General features: G+C 43.9%; 1 protein-coding gene across 2 annotated transcripts in view; it reads right to left on the minus strand.

Annotated features, from left to right (window-relative positions):
• ARK2N (arkadia (RNF111) N-terminal like PKA signaling regulator 2N) overlaps positions 1–18,310 on the minus strand; it is a 44,432-nt gene extending 26,122 nt beyond the window's left edge. Inside the window, exons 1-2 of one of the 2 annotated variants that reach the window (XM_054809188.1) lie at positions 18,117–18,309; positions 1,120–1,936 (exon numbers count right to left, since the gene is read on the minus strand). In XM_054809188.1, coding sequence (XP_054665163.1) covers positions 1,120–1,843 — 724 coding nt within the window. In that variant the 5' untranslated portion in view covers positions 1,844–1,936; positions 18,117–18,309. Of the gene's footprint in view, positions 1–1,119; positions 1,937–18,116 lie in introns of both variants that reach the window. The other variant, XM_054809189.1, reaches the window with a different exon arrangement.
• Positions 18,311–21,909: the final 3,599 nt, after the last annotated feature.

Consider the following 21,909-nt stretch of genomic DNA (forward strand, 5'->3'; position numbering starts at 1 on the left):
CATACTGAAGTCAGTTAAAACAGTTATTTATAAAATCTGCTGCAAATATTTTAAATAATTCATCTAACATTAGTTCAGCAATTTAACACTAGTTATTGCCGTTTTCCTTTAAATGTTCTTGCCTCATGTAAGCCAGTATTTTTCTCAAAAAAAACCCCAACCTTCTAGCACAAGCAGCAAAAAGGCGTGTAACCCAGTAAAAATTGGCAAGCCAAAAAGTTTATTTTTATGTGATTTTATTTTTTGATTGCCATATGATGACGGTTCTATGGTATAATACGCTGCAAGAATAGTTCACACAAAATCCTGTCCACGGCACCTGGGCTGAATAACAAAGACTCAGCAGACAAAAAACTTGAAGAATTAATCTTTCTTCTGCTAATAAAATCATGAGAAGATCCCTATAATTTGCTACCTTCAATCTTAACACGGACGTGCCAGGAAATTAAAAGTATAGAAATGATAGATCCTTATGACATAGGGAAATGGTAACAGCTTCATCTAAACTGTTGAAAATTTAGGTTTGGATATAGCTTGGGCACCTGCATAAACAAATTCATATTTACGTTCTGAAATAGGTGACCAGCTGCAATCTGCAAGAATTTACAATAAGGCTAAGTAGGTTTGTCATGCACTGAAACATAGAGCTGAAAGCACAGCGTAAGTGCAACAGCGAACATGGCCTTACTGTAACAAGGGCAAGAGGTATGCCACGTTATTTCTAACACAGCTGCTGAGCTGTGGTCTTAATATATTAAAGCAAAGCTGGTCACTTATCTTAAGAATATATTTATTAGATTATCACCATCTAATGGGATTTGACAGCACTGATAGGAGTTCATATAGGCTTACAAAGGAAAAGATCTGAAAATTCCAGAATTCAAAGATAGTTCTTCCTCCAATTTACCAATTCTATGCTTTGTTGGTGTGCAAAAGTGCACTGAAACCTCAGAACAGATTCTAAAATTTGCCCGTGTCTTGTTAATATACTGCAGTCTTCAAATTTACACAGAGCTGCAGTTGTCCTGGTTTTTCTCAAGTGTCACTCATCTAATTTAGCATGACAGCTGAGAAACGATGTCAGATGCCTTACAGTTCAGTTTAAAAAACATCCTCTACCTGGTATCTCTGCAGTGATTGTCTTGCTGCTCCCTGAAACCTCTTCATCATCATCTGATGAACTCGTGCTCGAGTCACACGTCAGGTCACTATCACTGGTACTGCTGTCCTGCAGCAGGTTGTACTTCTTGCGAGCAGCCGCCTCCCGTTTCTGTCTTAAGAGCCGGATTCTTTCTTTGTGCTTTTGGCTTCGATGACCTTTTACCTTGGTAACTCGACCATTCTGCTTATCACTAGACTGTCGGTTTTTCTTGGCAGCCATTGTTGAAGTTTCACTTTCGGACCTGGATCGCCTGGATTTCCTCCCAACTGCAGCCCCAGACACTGCAGAAGGGTCTCCCTCTACAACAACTTCAGCTTGACAGGGCTCATTCTCTTCTGTGGAAGACAATGTATCTGAGTCAGCCAAATGCCCACTGGAAGAAGGGGAAAGCATGCAGTGATTGGAAGAGTCACTCTCGTAAACTCGACCACCCGTTGGCTTATCGCTCTCTGTAGATGCTAGCTGAGACTCCGAGGAGTCTCGCCTCAGTTCCATCAGTAAGCAAGGCATTGAAGAGAGCACTGCAGAGTCTGCTGCAGTGGGCACGTTGTCTTTTTGAGTTTGTGTCTCAAGTACTATAGGTCCATCTTCATCAGGAGCAGTCTCTTGCTTTTCAGAAGTCTTTGGTGGAACTTCTGAATCAACAAGTTCTTCTGCTTTTCCCACTGCCTCCATCTTCATTTCAGAACACCAAGGTCCTCCTGGTTTCAAAGCATGAAGCACACGGTCTGGAAGACTGGGTGAACAAGATATGGACTTCAGCAATACAGCAGCCTGCACAAGAACAGAACAGTAAGAATAATTTACCCCAAATAACTCAATCCTGCTCTTCACAGTATTACCTAAACAACTCATTGCTTGCAATTACAGACAGTATGGTTCAGTATCATATTGTTTTCTTCATTTACTTTTTCCTGGTGAACTCATCCTGTTACACCAAACTGTTCTTCCTTTATACACCCATGAAAGATGGTACTGGAATCACATTAAATGTGGTGCACCTCACTGGAATAATCAAAACAGATCAGAATAAAAATATTTCTAAACTCTTAATTTATAAAATTTAAATCAATATATTATAAGCAACATATGCTAAACTTCTTTACCTAGGACATATTTTAATGGATAATTTTAGCCTTTATGAACAATGCCAGCCTCAAAATTCCCAGACTTAGTAGTCACCTACCTGGACAGACCAGAATATAGTTCAGCTTCCATATCTATGAGAAATCAGTTGAATAGGACCTCAACCTTACAAAATGTCAATGTTTTAATGGTAATTTGCAAACTTACAGTACCAACATGACATAGGAGAAATGCAGTCACTGAGCTGAAACTGAGTGGCTGCTGAATATTAGAGAGGAAGACTACAAACACCTTCCTTTTCCAGTGGAACCACTCTGCCAGCAGATCTCACGTACCAAAGATGTATTTACCAGAAGTGCCATGAAGTGATACTAAATTGTCAAGGACACGGGATTTATGGTATCTACAGGCAAGGTCTGTAGAAACATCAGCTGTGTGTTAACACCGACTTGTTTTCAACAGAGAGCCACCGTGCTCGTGAGTCACGTAAAGACTTTTTAGGAGTATCTAATACACCATTCAAGTCCCCCTCGAGTGTCTCCCATCCAAGTCCTGGTTGTACGAGAACCTACAGGCTGACCTAACTTCTCTCAAATCTGCCAGGAAAACAGCATCAAATAGTATGGGCTGCAAGCAAGAAACAGTATCCACCTACACCCGTATCCTACATTTTACCTCAAATTATAATTTAATAAATTGTATTGCTTCACAAACACAAAAACCAAGCTATTTAATCTCACTGATAACTTGCACATCATCAATCCAAAAGTACCTGAAGCACCTGCAGGGAAATTTTGTTTTAGAGGTCAATACTTATCATTTTCCCTAAATTTTCACTTGGAGTTCAACATAGAATGAAAGATCTTTCAATTACCACATTTGCTTGCAGACGAATGGTATGGAACAAATAGTTTATGAGTTTAGAGTTATAGTAAATTATAAATTTATGGCACTTCAAAAAAGCATAGGCAAGAAAAAAAATTGCAGAAAAGGGCAATTAGTACTTGAGAAGCCTGAGAAAGCATGGATGGTTCTGAGAGATTTTTCTGCACCCTGATAATCCTTTGGTTTCCTGATCCATCCCAAGCTGCCGGTACCTGTATGTAATTGTTTGCCGCTTCCCTCCTCCAGCTGCAGCACAGAGTAAGGGTACTTCCCTACTTCTAAAAGGTGCTGTGGAAAGCTCAGTGTTGTCCTGTCTGCCCTAATCCACTTTGAAACTCCATTTATAAAGAATATTAAAATAGAGTTGAAGCTTCCTTTAGGCTAATGCTTGAAATGCTGGATGGTGCAAGGGAATTATGAAAATACTTATGGGAGAGAAACACCAGTTAAGGGAAAAAAGCTTAGTTATTATCAAACAATACAAGAAAGATGGAAATGATAACTCTAGGTCTGCTAAATATGAAAAAGAAAAAAAGAAAGAAAAAACAAACAGTAAATCCAATGTTTTAGTTCCAAAAAAGGAATACATATTGTAAAATACAGGACCATATCTATAAAGAGAAATGTTTCCTAATACTTGCAGAGTAAAACTCTCTTGAAAGCAACTTAGAAGAAGAATTTCTGGAGATGGTAATTTAATGTAGGCAATAAATATCATGTAAGAACTAATTTATTTCCAAGGCCACAGCACAGCATCAACAAACCCAAATGATGAATACACAAGTTCTGAGACATAAACACATCCCAATACCATAATAAAATCAGTATTTCTACAGATTTCATCTGTAAATCTACATTATCAAATAACTCTCCTATTAAACAAGCAAGTAAAACACAGATTTGATGATTAAATCACTGGCCAAGAGTTATACACAGAAGAATATATATTGTACCTGCTACCGTAACTCGCAGCTTTACTCTGGCCATGCACTTTGAGAAGAAAAATCTATTTTTCTAAGAGTTTTGAAATGTACATGCAAGGAAAAAATTGGCTGCTCAAACACATAAAAGAAGAATATTAGCCTGGCGAAAATAAATGTATTTAAATATTCATACTAATAACTGCAGAACAGCGTCTGCACTATTCATCCTTTTAGCCTGGGGAGCACAAACAACAGAGCTGGACACAAAGCTAAACGGCAGCCAAAGTGAAGTAGAGACTTTTTTTTTTTTACAACCATCCTACTTGGGAACATCATCTACCTAACAGCTCCCAAAGGACTGTAAGAACACCTGTACTTGCCTTTCCATCTATCAGCCAGAAAAAATGATGTTTCATCTACCACCTTGATAACAGTCTATTCAATGACTTGAGATTTTTTATTGTTAAGCAGGATCTTACTTCACTCAAACCATGCTGATTTGATCTCTCACACAGGAATCAGTGAATTACATTTTCAGTGAGAAGGCAGCACAGGGACTAGTAACTTCACAGAAGTGTATCTGGTCAACATTGACGTGTGTTTCCTTGTGTGTGAAAAAAATACTTGTTCTGATGAGCTTTGTACTCTCCAGGTCCCTTGAACTGGCCATTTAAAAAGTCAATAATTTTAGTATTAGTATATATACTAAAAAACCCCCAAACCTTGACATTTATCTTGGTGGAAAAAAAGTCTGTTGTGACTCTGCTTTGGGTTTGCACGGCAAGGTCTTAGTAAGGGGGATTGCAGGGTGGCTTCTGTGAGAAGCTGCTAGAAGCTTCCCCCATGTCCAACAGAGCCAATGCCAGCCGGCTCCAAGACAGACCCACTGCTGGCCAAGGCCAAGCCCATCAGTGGCAGTGGTAGTGCCTCTGGGATAACAGAGCTAAGAAGGAAAAAAAAAAAGGAGCAACAGCTTTTGCAGCCAGAGGGAGGAGTGAGCAGACGTGGCAAACTCTGCAGACACCCAGGTCAGTGCAGGAGGAGGTGCTCCAGGTGCCGGAGCAGAGATCCCCCTGCAGCCCATGGTGAAGACCATGGTGAAGCAGGCCGTCCCCCTGCAGCCCATGGAGGAAGGATGGTGGGGAGCAGAGATTCCACCTGCAGCCCATGGAGGACCCCATGCCGGAGCAGATGGAGGCACCTGAAGGAGGCTGTGACCCTGTGGGAAGCCCACGCTGGAGCAGGCTCCTGGCAGGACCTGTGGCCCCATGGAGAGAGGAGCCCACGGCAGAGCAGGTTTGCTGGCAGGACTTGTGACCCCGTGGGGGACCCACGCTGGAGCAGTTTGCTCCTGAAGGGCTGCACCCTGTGGGAGGGACCCACGCTGGAGCAGTTGGTGAAGAACTGCAGCCTGTGGGAAGGACTCATGTTGGAGAAGTTCATGGAGGACTGTCTCCCGTGGGAGGGACCCCAGGCTGGAGCAGGGGCAGAGTGTGAGGAGTCCTCCCCCTGAGGAGGAAGGAGCGGCAGAGACACCGTGTGAGGAACCGACCCCAACCCCCATTCCCCATCCCCCTGTGCTGCTGAGGGGGGCGGAGGGAGAGAAATGGGGAGTGGAGTTGGGCCTGGGAAGAAGGGAGGGGTGGGGGGAGGTGTTTTAAGATTTGGTTTTATTTCTCATTGCTCTACTCTGATTTGCTCAGTAATAAGGTAGATGAATTTTTTCTAAGTTGACTCTGTTTTGCCCGTGATGGGAACTGGTGAGTGATCTCCCTGTCCTTACCCCGACGCACGACCCTTTCGTTTTATCTTCTCTCCCTTGCCAGCTCCGGGGGGCACCTGGCCTCCAGCCTGGGTCAACCCGCCACAGACTCAAACAGACTTTGCTGCAGGGCAGAATACAGTTCAGGAAAAAATACCTATGCCAAGGAAAGCCTTGTCTCAAAGAAAGAAAAAGCGTACTGATTTATTTCTACTTGAGAAATTTATAGATCAGACAGAGAAAGACTATATTGAAAAATTCCCATTCCTTTCTTGCCACTCACTCCTCTAGTAACAATACTAGAAAAGGTAATCTCCAGGTCATGCTAGAGAAAGACTAGTTTCTTATTAAATGAGAACAACACAGCACTGAAAAAGAAGCTCTGATGCCTACAGACACAGATGGATACTTAATTAGACACTGCTCAGAAATGTCATTCTCCTTTTTCTGATGCACAGACACTGCAGTGCTGATTTTAAAAGGCAATTCTGTAAAAACTTCTGTGCTAGATTTTTCCAACAGAAATTATTTTATGTTCCAGCCACACATAGAACACACCAGTATGCAGAAGCCATTAAATAGCTAACTGCAACTTTACCTAGGACATAGTTTCAAAGCGTGGACTCCTGTGTAAATGATTTTTACACTATGAAAACTGCACTTTAGTGAAAAAATCCAGGAGGATTTTAAAGGTCAGATTAGCAGAGACAGCCCAGCCAGTCCAACAGCTCACTGCCATTAACAGGCATGGGTTTTAACCCCTACTCTTTTATCACCCACTCCTGACTGCACAGTCATATTCCCTCCTTTGCACTAGAATTGGCTCATCTTTCCTTGGGTAGGTTCAATTCACTAAGCCAGCAGAAAACAAAACCAGAAAATAAGTGCAATTTTCTGCCAGAGCTGGCAGGAAAATGAGGGAGGGGAGGGCAAGCAATAAGCCATCCCTTTAGAAGAAAAAAACATATCTGATTGAAAGCTACCTGCTGTTTGGTCTCATCACACCCTGAACTCGCAGGTTCCGACTAGACACAGGAAAGGGTACTGAGTGTTTCTTTCACAGTGCTGTTTGCTCCGTGATGAGATTTTTGAAGACAAAAAAGTTATTAAAAAGTGAAGAAAATAAATTCAAACAGGCATTAGTAGCTTCCTAAAGAACAACCACAATGGAACGTATGCTATTAAGTAATATATACTACTGGACAAAGAGTTATATCGAAGATGGCATGCATGCCCTTTATCAAGCAATAACTGGCTACTCATATATCCTTCATAATATTTTTGTTTGGTTTGCTCTCCATAGGTGTTATTCTTTATAACTGTATATCCTGCAATGTCAGAAGGAAATGAGTTTCACCCAAACAAACGATAAGGCCTGAAACACTTAATAAACACCACGATACCCTAACCTTAATTGTACATTACCATTTTTGGTGTTACTAAACTGATTCACGACAAAGAATGTCTAACTCACATGAAGCAAACCACATCTTTTTCTCAGCAGCTGTGGATATGACATTCTTACTTCAAAAGTATTCAGTTTTTCATAGCAACTTGCTGTTAGAAGTCACTTTAGTTTATTACTGACACATTTCCTCTTACTCAGAGTCCAACAGAGCACTTCTTCTCCCTGTTTATGACCATGTCACCTTCTTACGCCAGTTCTAACAACTGTTTAAATGAAAAAAATACCTAGCAGAACACTGTCTTTTAATGCCATTTTAGCATTGAAAGAAAACAGTTTGGACAACCTACCTCCTCGCACCACTAGCCATTCATTCACAAACTGTAATTTAAAAAAAAAAAAGAGAAACTGTACCTACATTTTTCCAGAAAATAACATCAAGTACCTTCTTTAAGCTTTTGTGACTATGTAAATGAAAACTTAAACTGCACTGCTTGCATAGGAGTTACTTGTTCAGAATACGCAGCTAACTACAGAGATCCTTCCAGAGCATCTACCACCCTGCAGCTCCAGTGTCACAGAAGTCAGTATTTTCATCTGTATCTGAATGTTTTCGTATTTATACGGAACTAAAGACTGCAGTGGCTCATACCTACAGAAACAATTATTTCCATCACCAGTGGATTACATTATCTCACATGTACCCAATGTAACTGAGCATACATGGAATAAACCAGAGGTGTCAGAGAGGTAATGACAAATGTACACAACTGAGTCTAATAAAAAAAGAGTTGATTTTTTTTTTAAATGTAAACACTCAGGCAAGCCCATCAAGAACTCTGAATCAAACACTTGATAGACTTTGTGCGTAAGGATGGTGGGTTGGGAAGGACAGAAGCTGCATGTGACCTGGGTACTGACGAGTTGGCTGTAATGCACAAGTCCGCTTCATCATACAAGAAAAACTTTTGGCAAAGACTAAGGTTATGTCCTCTTCTGACAGAGTCACGTAACTCTGAAGATGTGAAGATGTGAAGATGTGACTCTGGCCACTTCCAAAGCTTAACCAAAAACCTTTGTAAGTGCATCTCCGTGTTGATCATGCTTTTTTCCTACTCCAGTTGCCTTTCTTTCCATTAAAAGCCAACACGCTTAATTCAGCAAACTCACCAGTGACATTCTAGTACGAATAACGCATACAGACATGCCCAACAACAAAATGTCTAAGCAACTAAAAACTAATCAATCCAATTAGACCTCTATCAGAAAAAAACCTAACCTGCATCCAGACAAACGTAGAACTACCAACGCTTTCTGCACTCAACAACTGCTGTCTTTTGGACTTGTTCATCTCCTCCCCAAGATACCATACATTCTTTTTTATTTTCTTTTAAGTGTCACACATACCCATGCACTTAAAACCACAGAAGTGTGACCAGAACTCAGTTTAACTCAAGACAGTTGACTCAGCTCTGTGTTGATGTGTGCGCACGATGCTCGAGAGCAGATTTTTCATAACACTAAGCCACCCCCACACAGCTACTGTGTAATTTATATAGTGTTCCTTTGAAAATGCTGCCCTAAAGCTGACTCACTGGCATACAATTCTACCTAAGGCAATTTCTGGGAGTGGAGCTGGCTCTTTATCAGATGATTCATCAATCAGACCTGGTAGCAATTCTAAAGAATAGGACCCCAAAACACATGGTAAGAGAACTGGTAAGAGAATTTTGGTGCGAAACAAAAGAAGAAAGGATTAAACTAATGATGTGTTTCAACTGGTTTTGCATAAACAAATGAAGGTTAAAAATAGGCTGCTCCTACTGAGTGCTCAACAGGCTGCGTATACAAATTATCCACGACTGAATAAAAATTACAAGTGTATGTGTTAAAATAAAGGTTTGTGGAACACCCTTTGCAACCTTGAAAAGCAACATTTTTCATCGTAAATAAGAAGCAATACTTAAAAATTTAAATACAGGTTTTTGCATTGCAATGCTTAATGCACATATTCTGCCTCTTTCAAATGGGATGTAACTACCAGCTATGGGTTAGTTCACAAGCCTGCACACAGGCTTCCAGAAACACTCACCAGCTGCACTGGAATCCCACCCAAAAAAAAAAAAAAAAAAAATCACAGTCCTTTTAAAAATAAATTCATTAGCATACAGATAAAGGCACACAGCGTTGGCTGCACCTACCCTTCTAAAAATCTCATTTCTTTCTCGTAGTGAAACCATTTTTCCCTCAAGTGCACAGAGATTTAAAGTCTACAATGCCCTCTACTCTAAAAATTAGAGGGGGCATATTTTTATTACTATCCATTCCTAAAAATTTAAGCCACTTGCTTTTAGATTTTTCATTACTCTTTCAACAAAACCAGTGGCAGAAATCAATGTGAGGATAGCCATGCTTCATTTCTTTTTCCCTCTGCTATATATTAGCTTGTACATCACACTACTGGTGGTAGTCATACGGATGTTTTATCTAAGACTCTGAGTTTAACAAGTTTTCCCACTTTACCTATTCATTCCTGTTACTCAAAGGAAATGTATTCTGTGCTTCCTCCACTGGTTCATGCCATTCTATATAAACTGACCTCTTTCTCAAGAAATGTTGGTTTATTGTTCTACCATGGTCAATGAAGTAATGCTCACAGAAAAGCCACATCTTAAATTGCTTGGGAGTAACAATAACAAATTAATCCTGATTTTCAGAGCACAGAGTTTCTTTCTCTTAAGAACATTTATCTGAAATATCCTGAAAGTAATGACACATTACGTTACCCGCTAATAGGTCCAATTGATAACTCAGGACAACTGCAATGTGACCTCAAAGTAGTAAAGTCATCTTAGTACTGCAGTATTCACTCGAGAAGGGCTTGTGCCCGTCTCCTGCAAAAATCAAAGCTGGTCCGTCACAGAGAGACACAAGTGTACCTTGCTATTGCTGTTATTTGGAAATCTTGAAGCAGTAATGAGTGCCCTGGGACACTGGCTGCAGTTCCAGGAGCTATGTCTGTCCCCCAGTCCACTGCCACTGCAAAAAGGTCGAACTGCCTTCCTGCTGGGCCGGTTAGCACCCATCAAGTTCTTTTGTAATTCAACTTCCCAGAGGAAAGCTGTGCACCTTATCGTGGGGCTAGTTCACTGAATGAGATCAGAGTCTGGGTCGAGAAGGAGAGCAAGGTATCTTACACAATAGACAGCAGGGACAGGCCTGGAGCAAGGGAGAACGTTGGAAGATTCACCTGATCTTGCAAAACACTACTCCAACATTGCACAACCCTTGACATCAGGAGCACAGATACCCTCAGCAGATATAAGAGCTGTTTTGTCAAGTTCTGTGCAACGTTCCTTTCCACTAAGAGTGCTGCCTACCTAAGGATGCTACAACCACCCAGGCTCTGCCTTGCAAGTACTTCTGCAGTGCGCGAAGGGAGATGCCGCCAGCATCTCCCCATCTCTTACAGTGATTAAAAGCTCAAGACACTGAACAAGAAGTGGTATGGATTTATGACAGCCATTTAACAAAGATGAGTTAACAGATATTCAGTGACTCTACAGTTTGTAAGTATTTTATGATCACACCTTTTTACACATTTTTGCTACAGGAAATAAACAAAACCATCCCTCGGGTATTTTAAAGCTTCAAATACGTGAATTCAACACTAATACCATGTCTTTGCTTTACACCTGTATCCTACTGGCATAGAACAGTAACATACTCATTTTACGGTCTGGACAACTGAAGAAGAGAGATCAGGCGACATGCCCAAATTCTACAGAAAGGCTGGAAAGGAGCTGTAAGCCAACCAAACCCTGATCTCAAGTCATTTTCTCATCCACGAGCCACTAACATTATTCATTTCTTGCTTTAATTATCAAGCTAGTAGCATACAATCTAAGTATGGCAACACGAATTTGCAGTAGGTGTATTACTGACAAATAAATGGTATCAGTACACTAAAGGCAAAGTCACATTGCATTCAAATTATGAAAATTTTAGTAAGATACCAACTGCTGTTGAGCTGTTCCTGACACCAAACCCTTGATAGTTTTTTGACCAGTAATAAGAGGTGCCAACTAATTTCAGCATCCAACAGCTTGCGAACAATCAATACCATAGTGTTCACATGTTCAAAGTGCTCCTGACAAAGGAAGCACTCATGACACTGCTCTGTCATCACCTAAAGACTCATAAGGAACAGGTATAGCTTCACTGGAAACAACCTACCTTCTCAGCAAGAAAGCTCACCTGTGTCACTGAACCATGCTCAAGAGCACAGCTAACTCAAGGTAGCTAACCTTTGAGCCTATATCATTACAAATGCTAACACTTTCATACTTAGTTGAGCTTTCCTAAGAAACTAACGCAACAAAAAAGTTAAATTCTCATAGGATGCAACAGCCATAGACAAACATCTGTGGACACAGGCAGAATCAGAGGGACTGTGGCATGGTCTGTTGGGGAAGATCAAAGCCCGGTAAAAAAAAAAAAAAAAGGACAGTGCAGGAGAAGCCTAATTTAAAACAAGCTTTTGACAAACAACAAATGAAAAAATAGTATGAAGTATACACAGGTTGGTTCTACAAATGAACAAAAGCTATTTTAGCTATTTCAAAAACCAGAACTGACTGGGTGAAAGACAGGTGCTTTATGAATAATGCCTCTAACACAGGTTTTACTATCAGATACGTCCTACAGTATTTACTCCCAGTTGGCAGAGGTGAAGAAGTTTGACCTCTATTTTGAGAGAATAACAGACAGACCAGGAAACAGACATTTCTTTCCCACAACATACAGAAGACTTTGCATGTATTTGACTATGGAAATTAAATAACAGCATGTAAGAGGATACCAAGTTAGCAGCTATAAAAAGAGCAAAAGAAAATTAAAAGTTAGTTTCCATCAGTACCACGCAAGTACTGACAGGGGAAAGAAACAAAGCCACAACACTCCCTCCCCCCAACTTACTTAAATAGGAGCACCATTTACCCCAAAATGATTTGTTGCATTATTGTCCTTGATTTATGAAAAAAGGCTCGGCTGGCAGAGCCTTCTTAGGAATAAAAACTAATATTTAGCAACAGGAGAAGTAAACAATATATACAACTTCCTCAGCAAAAGCGGAGATAGAAGAAAAAAGAGTATTAATTCAACCTCATTCTCTTCATTCAACACAGTCTTCTTATTGCTGTAGCTTGACGAGCTCCATACAGACAAACGGTGAAATCCACTACAGGTGTTAAAAAGTAGAAAAACCATTTTGATCTTGTAGAACAAAAAAGGGAAATCAAGTGTCTGTTACCAAACCAACTTTAAATTGAGCTGAGGTCTGTATCTTCATAAGCCCTCAACAATTAGCTGTGGTAAGACAGTAAGCTTCTTGGTATTCAACAATTTCTGGATTTTCTTTATTACAGTAAGCTAAACAGGCTGTAGATCAAGCATGGCCTGGGATCGAAAGCCTATGAATTGCCTTTAAGATGACTTACTAATACCAGTAACTGGAACCATGGAGAATAAAACTTTGCCTTAAAGGCTTTTTAAAAACAAGACTCAAAAAAATGTTTTTCTCACAGATTTTGTGTAGTGCTGATCGAAAGGTATTACCAGCTCTGAAAGAACCATAGCTATTGACAACTCTATTCTGTTTATCAGTAATTCAGCTCATGGGCACTACCACCCACAAGCCCACTCCTTCCCACAATGACAACTTCATTTCCAAAAGACATGTTATTAAACATTATGAGGCCTCAGGCTACCAACATTTAACCCACATTTACCAACATTTAACTTACTTCATTAGAAGGCAACCTCCTTATCTTACAATGCATTTCCAACCACATGGACACGGAATTAGCAGACAGCTTCCTTACCTACTTTTTATCACTCTTTCCCCTAAAATTTTGCTTTTGTCAGGTTACTTGGACCTCCCTCTCTCCCTCTAGCAAGAGTAGGCATTCCCAGAGAGCAAGAACTGGGAGAGTAAACTGAGGAGTCAGGACATAAGCAGCTGATGAGAAAGGCACAGTACGAGAGAACAGTACTGTCTTAACATGATAGCCAGGTAAGGTTAAGTTGCTGCTTTTTACCTCAGAAAGTTTGACAATATTATTGGAGCATACAGTGCCAACCTCAAACTGGTAGCAGGGAAATGTAATATTCCCAATGAAAAACATATTACCGAAATGGCAATAACTGCATCATCGCACAGACAAGTGGTATTATAAAGTCTGGCTCTTAGTTATTCCCAGCGCTGCTACTGTGAGTCACTTGGTCTCTACCCATTTTGGATGAATGGATGTGAAATCTGCCTCCTCTAAAATAAATCTTGAAAGACTAATGACCAAGCACTGTGAAACAAGACATTACAGCAAAAACGTAGCAAGAAGAACACTTATCCAATCATGGTCTGGCTCTGCCTGCTCATTTCCAGGAAACTTTGAAGCATCAAAGCAGAATAGCATCGTGCAGGACACTGCAGAAGTTTCACTATAAAGTCAAAGCCAAGTGTACTGACAGAAAAACGCTAGCTTGAAAGACTCTTAAATACTTGCATTTAATTAAAAAGTGACCACCTGTTCTGCTTAGGATTAAAAAGCTGTCAGACTGAGTACTAACAGCTTCTAAGCTGTCTTCTTGGAGACCAAATATCACAAGGCACGATATGGCTGAAGTCTGTATGCTATTCTGCTACTTAAATTAATTTCTGAGGATTCAAGAGACAGACTACGTGGTCAAATTGATACAAACCCCTAAATACCTTCTTAAATAAAAAGGGATATTAGGTTGGATGATTCCAAACCTAAAGGTGACTCACCACACGACCATGGGCATGTTACTTGACCTCCCTGGGCATTCAGTAATGCATCTGCAACTGTGTAACGGCAACACCTCAGCAACTGAGCTGCATCTCATTTTCAGTCCTGAATGAGTAATCGATGCGTGCCTGAACTGCAGAAAGGAAGGAAGTCACATCCGTGGAGAAATTACTGTACCGTACAGGCTCTACACATGCTGATCAGACACGTGAAGAGGGAACACTAACAAGTGGCAATGGGCAACCACAAATTTAAATTCTAACCCTTAGCAATAACACTAAGTGGCAAGGTATCAGTCACTCCAGTCTAGCTCAGAGATGTAAGGCAACTGCAGAGGCTAATATTTACACCATATGCACACTGTCATTTACAGTCTCTTTCATCCAGTTTTCTTTTCACTCAGAATTGCACATTCGTAGAAGTTACATTCTAGACCTTGAGTCGTAGACTCAGAACTGCATTATGCATTAAAAACCTGGAACAAAGACATAACAGAAAGACCACACAAATCACCACAAAAAAAGCCATACTAAGCTCCCTGCAATAATATTTGCTGCCAGAGATTCCGGTGTCGTAACAGTTCAGCTGCTCCTGAGTTACGGTGCTAAAGTTAAAGGCACGAGCGTCAGTTCTCTGCTGAACTTCAATTCACGTACTGGAAAACGGAGACAAAAGTGGTTTCCTTGCCACGTAAGCCTCAGGTTCTCTCGGAGCTGTAACTGCATAGCGACGTGAACTGTACCACAAAACTTTATCCCAGAGCTCTTTCCCAGCGCTATGCCTGTTCCTCTCTCCCACTGCTGCATCATTGTTGCTTCCCCATTGCTACCAACAATGTTCAATCCAGCAAAGCTTTTCAAGTTTTGGTACTTCTTTTCCAGAGAGCTTGTTTTGAGATGCGAGTTATATGCTTGCAACTATGGTATTTAAATCTTTTACTCTGATCTAGTAAATGTGTTATTAAATCTGCTGCTCAGTTTCTGTCAATGTTTACAGTTTTGTAAGTCTTTTAGTCAACTGCAGATAAAAACACAGAAGCTGAGATTGACCATAGACCCAATTCTGTCAAAAAGTACCATCAACACACTAACTTTGAAATGTTATAGAAAATTAAATACAGGTTGCTTGAAACTATTTACTCATTTGAAAAGCTTCCAAAGCTTTAACATATCTGGCAGTGACATTTTGGTCAGAGGGTAACCAGACAGTTGCTAATGCTCGGTCTGCAGGCGCTTTCACAGTGTGGTACGTAGAGACTCCCGTCTCATTAACAGATTTTTAAGTGAGATGTTGATATACAAGCAGATCATAGACAGCACATATATCCTTGGTGGAGCAGGGAGTTGACGTAATAATATACAAGAGATAGCAAAGAAAGTGAACAAAATCAAGGCAAAGCAAAGAAGCCTGCATTTTAAAGGTAAATACACAGCAAGGAGATGGGGGGTCAGGACAACCAAGGCAATTATTTCTTGTTGCTCCGATCAAGTTACACCAACTTATCTCCTGAATGCTTAGTGTTCAAAGCCCCTCATGATTCTCTATATTTACTTTTTGTTCATCCAATCTTATCTTACCTCATTAATCCCCACCTCCTCCACGCTGTCAGCTGCCAGCACGATCTGCCCATTTGTCAAATGCACACAAACATCCTTCCTACCTCTTTTATCAGTTAGAGCAGCGCTGGGTTTGTGTGTGTTGTGACCACTCCATATCGACCGCTCTCAACTGCCTTTGTGGTTGGCTTCAGGTTCCTTCCCGTTTCCCCTCCCTCCGCAGTACCCGGTTTGCTGTATCCACTCATTTCCCAACTTGTTTGTGCACTTTAATTTCCACCAAGCAGACAGCCTTAGTGCGCTTATCAAGCACAGGCCGTACTGCAATGCACATCAGATGCTTGAACGTATAAGACCACAGTCCTTTCCTCTTCCTGATTTCTCAGGAATTTCTCATCACACCTCTTCATGATGCCAACTAGCAATTAGGCTGAAGAGCAAACAGAAATAGTCGACACATTATAATTAAAAATTCAAGTGTTTAAAAATGAGTCAGAACTGTTATCCTCATACTTGAGGATAAATACCAGCTGCCCAAACTCACGTACTACCTTCCATCACCCCCTAATCTCCCAGATTAAACATCAGTGTCACTGGTATGCCAGAAACACCAAAAGCAGTATTTTATTAGTTTTTAGTAGCCACATAACCACCCTCCTTGGAGCTTCTTTTCCCAGCACCAGACTCCTCTAGATCACTGGATGTGAGAAATACTCTGAAAATGATGCTTAAAAGTAATTGCTGATGGACAGCTGAGTTCGCTGTACTTCATCTCACCGCTTTTGTATTGCACATATATACGGGGGTGGGATGTTTGGGTTTAGCAAACACATGACAAGCAACTTGCTCTTCTCCTTAGAGCTTGTTACAAACTTATGTGCAGGAGCTTCGCTGTTGTAGCTGCCTGACTTTCAACTCTGATATCACAGAAACTGCAATTATGGGTGTTAACTAGGGCAGAACTACAAGATGAAGACCTCAAAAGAGCACCATACCAGGTTTCCACCTCAAGGTCAAACATTACGTTTTTTTAATAGATTTAAGCAATGTAAGATACTTTAAAACAAACATTTGAAATTTAAGTTTGACAAGTACCAGAGGAGACTTAAAACCAAACAAAATTTTAGGGGAGAAGGAATTAAAAGAAATTTTGCATTTTTAAAAAGATGCTCAAGGGTTCAAAGATTTACTGCTCATTCATTTTTAAAAGCTAGAATTACTTGCCAGTGAGAAAAAAACCCCACCACAATACCAAGCAGGATTGACTTATGCCATTGCATCTCTACATACAAGTTTTTTCAGCCTTTGCAATGCTATTAGGTACTTTGTGTTGGTTTAAAGTGTGTAACTGTCTAAAACCAAGACCTCGGTTAACTAAGTTATTGCAGTTACGAGTTCACAAAGGTACCTACAAACTTTAATACAAGTAGCCTTGTCCCACTATTAACAAACTAAGACATAAATACAATGAGATGCTACTTAATAAAGGTGGAAGCTCTACCTAAAATGTAAACCTCAAAAAAACCCCAAACCCCAAGTCTTTCAAAAAGTGACCTTTTAACTAGTTTTCCAATAACCTCAATACAAATAAAGTTACAATACCGGAATTGGGGAAATAGTTAAAATATTACAAGCCTGCTCAGACTGCCTTGTTCCTTTTTAAAAAGAACTAGTAGCACAGTTAAATTTTATACTCCCCTCGGACAGCTATGTCGCTGAAAGCCACATCTGCAACCCATTAGACGTTTGGAGCTCAAGGGGAACTCAGACTAGATAAGCAAATAACAACTTGAACTTTTTTCTCCCCCCCCACATAAACTATACATTCCCACATCATCCAAGATAAACAAAGCAGCAAAACAACTAGAGAAGCGTAAAACTAGAGCCGTTACACGCCTTGTTTTGCAAAGGGCTTTTCCCCGAACTGCTAATACGATCCCACAACGCATTACAGAAGTCCCAGGAAACACAGAGCGGCCAGGAGTTGCTTCCAGCAGCAAAAAAAGCGGCGGCTGGGGCTCGACTCCCGCGTTCCAGGCACCGTGTCCGGGCCGCGATGGAGGTCACCCCTCACCGGGGCACTCAGCGCCGAAAGCCGCCGGCCGGGCACCCGCCTTTTCCTCAAACCCCCGGGCCGGCGCGGAGGATGCCCGCCGCGGGTAAGGCCGCCACCCCCGGCCCTGGTGCAACCAGGTTCCCCCCCCCCCGCCCCGAGGCGCCGCGGGGCCGTGCCCACCCGCTCCGGGGCACCGCCGGGCCGCCCGCTCCCGCCACCGCCTGTCCCGGGGCAAGGAGCGTGGGGTGTGTGTGGGGGTGTGTGTGTGAGGCCGGTACCCGGCCCTCGCCACCCCCCCGCCGCCGCGTCGCGTCCCGCCGCCTCCCGCCCGCGCACAGCGGGGCTACAGGCAACGGCTCCGCCGCCCGCCCGGCGCCCCCGCAGCTGCAGCGAGGCGGCCCGGCCCCACCGGAGCGCGCAGCGGACCAGCCCCGGCCGCCCCGGCCCCACTCACCTGTACGACGCAGGGCCCCTCCTGGCCTCCCCCCCGGGGGGCAGCAGCTGGGGCATGGGCGGCCGGGAGGAGCCGGGTCTCAGCCGCGCCGCCGCAGCCGCCCCCCCCGCAGCCGCCGCTCCGCGCCCCCGACGCCACAGAATGTCACCGGAGGCCGCGGGGCTCCGCTGCGCGGCGTCACTTCCTCCCTCCGCCGCCGGAGCAGCCGAGCGCCGCGCAGAGCGCCCGCCGCGCCCGCCAGCGCCACCCCGCGGCGAAGGGCGGGGGCGGGCCCGGGCCCGGCAGGCTCCGCCCCCTCCTTCTCCTCTCCCCTTCCCTTCCCTCCCCTCCCGTCCCGTCCCCTCCCCTCGGGGCGCGGCGGGCGGGCGGGCTGGCATATCGCACACCGTCACAGCCGCGGCTGCGTACCCACCCGTGACGGGCACACACCCTCTCCCCGCCTTCAGCCGCGGGAGAGCCCTTCCCGACACCCCGGGGCAGTCCCAGGCCCAGCGGGGGCATCGCTTGAGGGGACGCACCCGGGCTCGGCCGGGCTGCGGCGTGTGGAGGTGCCCGTGCCCGTGGCGGCGGGGCAGGCCGCGCTGCCGGGGCGGAGGTGCGAGCGGCCGATGCGGCTGGAGCCGTGGGTCGCCCACCACGGGGGAAAGCTGAGGCAGCTGACGGGTGGTAAATCAGCCCGGAGGGAGACCTGGCTGCGGGCTAACAGCACACCGCTTGCTTGCGTTTCCCAGCGGCAAAGCAGAAGTGTGCAAACCGAGCGCGGCGGTTGGAGCCGACCCACGGGGGTGGGGGGGCAGAGGAGGAAGCAGAAGGAAACCAGGAAACGAGAAGAAAGAAACGTCTTCCCCCGGGCACAGGGGCCGGGTGAGGAGGAGTGCCGAGGCGCAGGCGAAGGCGGCAGCACCGGTCTCTCGGCCGGGGCTCGTTCTCCGTCCGACGCCGATCGCGGTGACCCAGCCTCTGCGCTCCCTGAGATCGGAGACCTGGGGGCTGGGTGGGGGAAGCACGGTGTGCAATTAGGGCGACATTGTAATGCATACGTTAAACATCATTCTGATGTTTCTTAATCAGACGATTTAGCTTTGCAGCCCTGGGGTGTGTATGCTGTGCGACTGCAGGATACGCTGTGGGTAGTGCTCTGCAATTTGAAAACGTGGCAGCAATCATTTCAGCGTAGTCCCTAAATCCTGATCAGGGCCTGCAAACGCCTGGGAAATTATGTGTTAAATGTGCACGGTGCAGCAGAGGCACCCTTGGAGGATCCCGCTCCTCCACTGCCACCGCTCGTGGCACAGAATCACTTACAGGGTTGATAGTATAGAAACGTGTGTATGCATCTGCCACCACCACCACCCAAGTCACGCACGTGGATTTGGGAAAGAAAGACAGGCATAGGAGAATTTATCACAGTGAGGAGAAACGAGAATAAGAGAGAGATTAAGGTAGAAGTAGAGCTACGTATTCAGGAATTCATGATTCCCTTTTAAAATAATATTTTGCAGGGTATTTCTCACGAAACACGTAAAAAACTCCCTTTCCAAGAGCACCAGCCTCGTCGGCGTGTCCGATACTGGCGGTGTCAGCATAAGAGGGAACAAGCAGGGCGCTAACAAAATCCGTATGTAGGAAAAGATAAAACCTGCCTTGCGAGGGGTTGCTGGGGGCTCTAATCCAGAACCTGCTCTGATTTCCTACACGGCTCTAGCCATGCCCTCCTACCAACTAAAATCAACGTCCACAAGCTGGCTGGCTACTTCTGGGAAAATAATCCGGTATCTGTATTTACAGGGAAGGATAAGCTTTGGAGGCATGGCTCCTGAAAGACACCCAGAGGATGGCACACAGTTACACAGGCACTAGGACACGGCAGCAAGGCGCAGGCAATGCAGTTTTGGACGGCGTACAGAAAAGCATAAACACACAGGCGAGGGCGGTAAGCATCTGCCTCGCATTTGCAAGGAGAGTGATACATGGAAAGGAGCTCAAAGAGCAGCAACTGAAGGAATTGGCAGCCTGGAGGCATTATGAAACTAAAAAAAAAAGGAGTTCTGACTATCATAGGTACAACGGAATTAGTAAACTAAGCAGGGAGACATTAATGATCTGTAAATATTTGATTGAAGTAAGTGGCATGAAGGGAGAAGACTGGTGATACGTTAATGATTTTAATGGGGTTAAATTAAGGAAAGACACGTTTAAGCTGAGAATCGGGGTGGAAGGCTTTGAATGGAGAACTGTAGGCTGGAAAATTGTCTCCCTAAGGGAAGTGGTGAAAGCTTTATTGCCTGAGATTTTAAATGCCAGATTAGGAGAAATACCAGGGGAATCATTCTGAATGTTCAGGGAGATAGGCTGAAAGATTAGGAAGGGAGGAGGAAAGGCAAGAGGTGGTGTCCAGGAATTTAGGGAGTACAGCCCAGCGCCTCTGCTAGGCTCCTTTGGCTCCGTTTTATCACTCTTCAACCACCTCAGCCAAGAGTGAAATGATTTCAGCATTAGTTACCTCCACGAGGAAGTGATAAGAACTCCGCCATGAAGAAATGCAGTTGAGAAATGGGATCCTCGGTGGGACATCTCTAGAAAGGATCACCGGGTAAGGGAGCAGCGGAGGCTCCTTCAGCTGCGGAGTGGCCGGGCGGATGAGCTTCCAGGGGACCCTCACGCCACTGCCACCACCTCCTCTTCGCAACACTTGCGCTTCCCCAAAGACAATGGGAGGAAATTAGCTCAGCTTGGAGCAGAGGGCAGGAGCGACCCAGAGCCATGCTCCTGTGTCAAAGTAAAAGCTGGTTGTGAGAGCGCTTTGCCTCCTAAGGGTTTCCAGGCTGGCTTCCCTCACATGGCTCTTGGCTCCTCCGTCCCTGCTCCCAGGCCAAAAGTTTCCTTTTGGAGGATGATTTTTCAAGAGCCTATCGCCATGCACCTGACGTCAGTATCCATAGGCACATTACTAAGCATCCTCTGCAGAAGGAATATATAGAAACTTCACCTTCTGAGTAACATTTAAACAACGCCATTTTCCAAGCTGGTCTGCAGGCTGCCAAGCATCTGAAATCACAAATGTGCCACTGAAACCCAGCCAAGCCATCCCCTCGCTGCGCTCCCACTCCTTCGTGAAATCACCCAGGCACCAGTGGCGGCCGAACGGGGACCACGGGAAGGGTGCCCGGAACACCAAGGGGTTCACCCACCCCTGAGCTACAACCCACGTCTCCTGGGGAAGGGAGAGAGATAAAACCTTTCCTTGCTGCTGGGTTTTACCTGCCAGTATTGGCTAATTAATCTTTAATTAGCATTAAAGGCATCTTTAGCAAGGGGATAGAGGAAGCATTTATTAGATTAGGTCATAGTTTTGGAGTTATTGGTTGTTTTTTTGTACTGGAGATGAGATGGTTCAGGAAGGATGGTGAATTACTGAATGGCTTCAAGGCAGATGGAGGCAGCGTGGCATCCTCCCACGTAGGTGATACCCAGTGAAGAGAGAAGGAACTGCAAGTTTTACTTTAAACACACACTTACTGGTTAAGGCTCTGCTTACTCACTTGGTGTTGGGTTTTTTTGTTTTGTTTTTTCAGAGGAAGTATTTCTGAATTGGAGAAACAGAAATCCTTCCAGCCTGGTACAGATTTATTATTTTTTCTTAATGAAGTAAGTGTATAAGAAAAAGAAAAATGTTTCAAAAGCTACTTGAAGTTACTAGCAGCAACTGTGTACTCAGAGACAAACTGAAGGATTTCCTGCAGTGTCCAAAGCTGCATGGACCAGACTTAGTATTGTTTCACTTCTGATGCTG

Source organism: Grus americana, chromosome Z (assembly GCF_028858705.1).
Source record: "Grus americana isolate bGruAme1 chromosome Z, bGruAme1.mat, whole genome shotgun sequence".
NCBI lineage: Eukaryota > Metazoa > Chordata > Aves > Gruiformes > Gruidae > Grus > Grus americana.